This window comes from Perna viridis, chromosome 6, assembly GCF_037379345.1.
Source record: "Perna viridis isolate PV_CMFRI_1.1 ecotype Kerala chromosome 6, ASM3737934v1, whole genome shotgun sequence".
Lineage (NCBI taxonomy): Eukaryota > Metazoa > Mollusca > Bivalvia > Mytilida > Mytilidae > Perna > Perna viridis.
Window position 1 is genome coordinate 38,172,748 of NC_142450.1, and position 6,653 is coordinate 38,179,400.

Genomic DNA, 6,653 nt, shown 5'->3' on the forward strand with positions numbered 1-6,653 from the left:
TCTGGTTAGATTGTTTTTGTTCTAATATCGTCAAGTATATATTTTTATATTAACGGTACATGTACTACATAAAAAAAAAACACAAATATGCAACTATAATCAGATTATACATTTGCATACAGAATTGTACTTAGTGGTTTACCATTTAATTTTATCATTTTACCATCTAATTTTATCATAACTACCTGTACATAAATTCAGTTTGTTATTCACGGGAAGAAAATCAAATACAAGAAAGTTGAAGTAATGAAATATTGATTTAATATCATACAAGTAGCTCATGCATAGCATTGACGTGCAGACATCATACAGGTAATTTCTCACCTGTTGTTTATCAAAGCATGTACAACTTTGCATTTCACGTACCAAAAAATGTAAACGAACACCGAAGTGCAGTCCCGACAGTAAAATAGACAACTCCTACTAGCCGTATATGTGAGAAACTTCTACAACAGTACGAGAGTTTAAATCAATAAACGTTACTGTGGATAGTCATAGGAAAGTTTATAACATACGTGGATGTGGGAACATTGTCGCCGAGGTAAGGAATGATTATAAACTTTTTCTATGTGACAATAATATAAATTGGATGGTTCGTTTCACTCTGAAGGCTACATGATGTAAACTTTAATAACGGTTTATTTGGTGTCAGGTGAACGTTCTGTAAACATGGCGGGATCAGGAAGTCTTCTGAAGCTGTTCGATGTAAATATTAACGGATTGCCTGTACAAGAACGAAATAATAACGAGATAAAAGAATATGAGCATACTGTCGAGGTGTCGAAAGTTCCCGACACATTCCCCTGTGGACATATTTTGTGTCATAACTGTGTACGGAAATACATCTCACCCTATCGAGAGTCTGCATGGGAATGCCCCGTGTGTGGTGACGATTTCCCGCGTTTAACAGTCCAGATGAAAAAACAGAATGTGTCGTATGGAAATGATGACCTTGATGAGGTAGATTTGCTGAGTAATTTTGACAAACTTGTAAATAGGTTTCATGACACTAGGCATAATCTTAGGAGGTTAAAACAAGAAAATATTAAGGCTAGGAGTGTTGGAATGACATATGCTCGCTGCTTCTGTGATAAGTGTGAAGAAAATCATGGAACTTTGAAGGTTGTTCAGGACTTCAATGAATTAGGGGTACAACAAATCCGGCCTTCTGCTTCACATAGATTCTTTTATTCCTTAATCAACTCGGAAATAATTACTACGTATAAAAGTACTGTCAATTCTGCATGTGTGTGTATACCGTGTACGACGAATGAAATCTACAATAATTACGAAAAGATACAGGATAACAATGGAAACTTACTTGTTGAAAAACCTAAAACCTACGACAAGGCTGTTGCTCAGATTGGAAAACTTTTGACGAGTACAAAAATACCAATTACGTCACTGTTAGGCAAAAACGTCATAGAAATTGATCACCAAATGTGCGTCCGAGAGAGGTCATTAGATTTCAGTTTCACTGACACCATTCGATCAATTCAGAACATGGTGCGAACGCAAGAAAAGAATCTCGTCAGCTATGCTAGAAAACAAATGGAAGATACTGGTAAAATATTTCACATTAAAGAAAGTAGTTCGACTGAATGTTGTAAAAGTGAAACTATCGTGTGACACTATATATAAAGAAATTGCATTGTAAACATATTTTTTGTGAACATTTATGAAACAAAATAATTTAAATGTCATGAATTCTGCCCAAGTGTGCTTTCATAAGTTTGAATGAATTTTAAACAGTCTATTGTTACCTTGTGATAGGTAATTCTGGTCAGTTTAAGATTATAATTACATGTGTGATAATGCAATATTTGATCACCCATAGTGATAAAAGATTGCATCAACACTTACCCCAAATGGTTATAGAGGTATTAATCTAATATATGTCTCACAAAATGTCTCAAATTCTACTTAGTTTGCTTTTCCTTAATACATCTATGATTTTTTAAACTTTGTTGGACAAATTTTATGATATTTATTTTAATTCATGACGCCCTTAACCAGGTGTACCATGGGCTCAGAATATTAACTCCTACACATTCTATTCAACATTTATTTAAGTTCATTTTTGTCTAGGTGTTTAGTTTTAGGTAATGCTTGATGTGATTTGCACAGTACGAGCATCTTGTCGAAAAATACATTTCATTCAGTACTGTCTGTATCAATTGCTTGCGTAAACGAAGCATCTCCCTGATGTAAGTTCTAGGTTCATTTCAAATTTATTATGTTTATCACTCTTTTTTAAAATTATGAAGTTAGTTTATTCTTATTTTGATTGAATGATCGAATTTGATGTGTAACGAGTTGTATCATTGGTTGGATCTCTTTGAGGAAACCATTTTTTTATAACCTAGCTTGGTACAATGACGTCCACACAATCCATAACAAAGTAAATAGATAATCTAAAATCAGTAATATTTGGATTTTGAGCCATTCATAATTAAACTGTAAGGAATATTTCTAATCTGTGCACATGTTATACTTAATAAATTTGTTTGGGTCAGTGTACACATTTTATAAACTTCCACAAACCAATTATTTCGTATAACCTTTTCGAAAATTAGAAAATGGCTTTATTATCCGTGATGAATGTTTTTTTTTTCAACATTTTTTAACCAAAACATTGATTAGATATACATGTTTAATTATATGCAAAAATTCTAATCTGATTTTAAGAGATTATGGCGAAATCAGTGGCTAAATAAACTTTAAAGCATACACACATTCTTCTTGGCTTTAGCTTTCTCTTGGATTTAACTAAGGATTTTTAAATTCTTGAGCTCACGTTTACAAAATGCATCGACATTTGAGACTGATAATCCGATAATGTTTAGGTGACCATTAGATAATTATTTGTCCAAATAAGCCTTGAGCCTTTTAAACTTGATTTTAATGAACAGTTTTACACAAAGTTACGATGTGACCTGTTATAACCCGATATTATCTCCAACACAGGTTGTAATATTGTAGATAAGGATCATATGAATGGTCTTGTAATAGATGCTGTTATAAAAATCTATTGTCAACGAAGAAAACAATTTTGGTTTTGTGATTCGTTATGTTAACTTAATCTTTCCATCTTAATACTTTGACCTGTATGTATAATATTGATGCTTTAAAGATAAAATCTACAATTGTTACCTGTGGTTTCTTCACAACGTTATTATTTCAAACATCTTGATTTTACTCAAATATTTATTTAATCAATTTGATAATTTATATCATTTGAATGGTAATATTTGTACATTTCATGAACATAATTAGTGTTTCTGTTACATATTTTGACAATTATCATAATGTTAATGAGTAATCAGGGGATCCAAGGTTATAGCGTTAATCAAAAGAATGTAACCCAGGGACAAAGACCAGACATGGAAAACAGACATACCCATCAAAGAACATAAAGTAATTAAAATCATACATAAAAATTAACAAAAGCAAATAAAAGGCCGTCCGCATGAAAAATATTAGAACTACATTATTATTTCGGGTTTTGTTTATACTGTTGTTGTGATTTTTTTTTATTATTATTTTATTTTATTTTATTTTATTTTATTTTATTTTTTTTTTTTTTTTCATTTCTTATATATAATTATATTTTCTTCTTTATTCATGGAGATTTGTTGTAGAAAGAAAAAAAAACGATGTTGGTCGAGGTCATTGAAAAAATAATCCGACCTATTTTCATACGTTCTTTATCTATAAGATTACTGATGTAACTATTGAAGACCAGTCCTTGACTAAACGCATTCGTGACTAAGTATCCCACAGATGTTGTGTTAGACATTAATGCTTTGTTTACAAGCCTAAGGTTTCTAAAGAAGAATATGAAAACGACACTGTAGTACTTTTTTTGTTAATATCAAAGTATATCCCATATTGTATGCCAAATAAAAAATCGGACAATTTGAAATATTTTTAATTTAATGATATATTGATATAATAATTGACAACCCATCATATGTCCAAACATTCTTTATTCAAATGAATCGCAGTGCCTTCTTATCTTGTTACAGAAGAATTAAAGAGGCTAGATCCCACATATCGATATATTGACGCAGTTTTCTCCATTAATACACCTTAGTTTGGAGAATGCCTTCTGTTTATTTATCCCCAGAACTAGAAATTAAAGAGACTTCTAACTTAGCTTCCTTCGCGTCTTTTTTAAACCTTCAAGCTTCCCCTGCATATGGTGTTTAAATATCTCAGTTGTTAAGGTATACCAGAGCTTGTAGCGACTATTCTGACTTCTAATTGTGTCATCATTGCCTCAGAGATAGACTTTTGGACCAGGATGTATACAATACCTCTCATACACTGTCTATAAAGGGTTTATTTCATACATCCAGTTCCTTTTGAGAATTCTTCTGTTTTTCAACAGAAATCAATAGGTTTGACTATTGCCTTGATTTTTTATTTGTAACGTAATGTTGTAATTACCCATAGTAAAAGTCAATGAACATTTCATCACCATAATTTTATAGCTTAAAGAGTCTCTCCCATCCGAAGAATGTTTGATACCATATTTGCATTAGGCTTCCTGCATACTTCACTTTGACTGAGTTAGTTCCTAGTCTGGCTATTAATACTCTTACATGCCAACATAAAAAACTTAAATGGTATAACTATTTTCTTTATATAAGAAAGCCAGTAGCCATTGCTACTTGGTAAAACATCATATTTTCATTTGTATTGTCATCAATGGAGAATTGAATATCTTTTAGGGCATTTGATTATACTTCATGTATCAAAGGATGGTATCATTTATAGTTAAATTCGAACTGGTCTTATTGCCATGATATAAGAATGCTTAAAATATCATATATTGGAAATGATATGTACATAAGTATTAATTTGTCTCAAAGTTGTGTTCATACATTATACATTATGTATTATACATTAAGATTATTCAGTGTGTTTTATGCATTTGTAATTAACCATAATTTTATAGCAGGTAGTAGCAAGGTCTCAGATATTGAGAAACACTTACTTGAAGGTATTAATTCAGATTTTTTTTTTTATTTTCTGCAGTTTGGTTGAATTTTTTTCTTTTCTTTTTGTTTTGTTCGGGGGGTGGGGGTGTGTGATGGGATGGTGCATTCTTGTTAGTTATTTTTTCCTTTGTAAGAAATCCTTTTGAATATGTTATTTTTTTTTTATAAAGTTCCAACTATCTTTAACCTGAATTATCAGATTATATGTATCCTTTGCTGTTGCTCACAGTGTTTGTTTCTGCATGCCGTGATGCTTGTTAAGACTTATATTGGACAGTGTTGGGCACGGAAAATATACGTTTAGTACAGTTTCTCCCTACAAGTCGCGCAATATTTATAAAATAACAAAGGTTGTGTTTATGTATACTTGCAAAATTTCATGTAAGTAATTTAATGTCTTGTTTACAATTAATCTTTGTGATTTCGTTCAAAAGAACGTTAAAATATTGTATGGGCTACATTCACGCTGCAATTTTCATAGCAACGGCTGATGACATTATACATCTTCCGATACTTTAATCCATAAAAAGATTTTTATAAACAAGAGTGGCGATATGCTGTGTTCGTTCTTCAATTGACATTTGAAATAATGACAAAAACTTTGCTTTTATACACAAGTGCATTGGTATTTTACATGTATTTTGTAGATGGTTGAATCATTTATATGATAAATGATCTTCTACGAGAAAAAAAATCGGTTGCTGTCAGAATTTGCATATTTACCTGCACTTTATCATGCATGTGAGTTTCGACCTACATTAACTTATATTAAGTCTTATATAATATGTATATGCTTTAAGTGATGATTAAATAGTTGTTTTGTTTTGAGTTCTAAAATTACTTTGATAGATGTACGTGAATATATAACTCCTACATGAATAATAAAGAAAATATGCTTGGTCTACTATGGTTAAGTGTAAGCTATACAATCGTCGCCTCGACTTGATTGTTAATAACCCAACGAATACATTGATTAATGCTATGATTTATATTTTTAAGCGGAAATGTGTTTTTGCATAAATTTATTCAATTTATATGCAAATGAATTATGTCACGGGTAAGTGCTTTAGCGTCAGAAAATGTCATGGTCTGATATAAAGTTAGTTATTATTATTATTATTATAGAAATCAAATGCTTGTTGATATTAAAATATTATAAAACGGCTTTATGTTGCTTTATTTACATCTTAGAGTTTAATGACCCATTTCCAGGTACTGTCGCATGAACATTCGTTTTATTATTACTACTGCCTCAATCAAATTTCGTTGTGCATAATTAAATTTAATCTCTTGATCACATCATTCTATATTTGAAAATAAATTTGTTTATTGCAATAATAAAGTAGACATGACAATATAAATTTTAATTTCTCCGATAAACAGTAATCAACGCTTACGAATCCACTTTTTTATATTTGGGGCTGTACATTAATTCTTACATCCTCTCGTCTGTTTGGCACTTAATATATAAGACTGCTATTAAACATAGTATATAGACAATTTGTGTATAATTCAGGAGTAATTGCCTTTTTCGTTTGAAAACATTTGTAAAATCAGAAATACATATGATCAATGTTGTGTAGTCCTTTAAGAATGGCTATATGTTTATGCTTTGATGATTTGATATGTAGACATATGTCTGTCAGT

General features: G+C 30.8%; 1 protein-coding gene across 1 annotated transcript; it reads left to right on the plus strand.

Annotated features, from left to right (window-relative positions):
* Nucleotides 1–208: 208 nt before the first annotated feature.
* On the plus strand, nucleotides 209–6,171 carry LOC148614850 (uncharacterized). Its single transcript, XM_088589276.1, has one exon. It carries the CDS (start codon nucleotides 670–672, stop codon nucleotides 1,627–1,629), a length of 960 nt encoding a protein of 319 aa, XP_088445402.1. The 5' UTR covers nucleotides 209–669; the 3' UTR covers nucleotides 1,630–6,171.
* Nucleotides 6,172–6,653: the final 482 nt, after the last annotated feature.

Bases quoted from the DNA above. Each gene is read 5' to 3' on its own strand.
- LOC148614850 (XM_088589276.1), top strand. From the start codon at position 670: ATGGCGGGATCAGGAAGTCTTCTGAAGCTGTTCGATGTAAATATTAAC.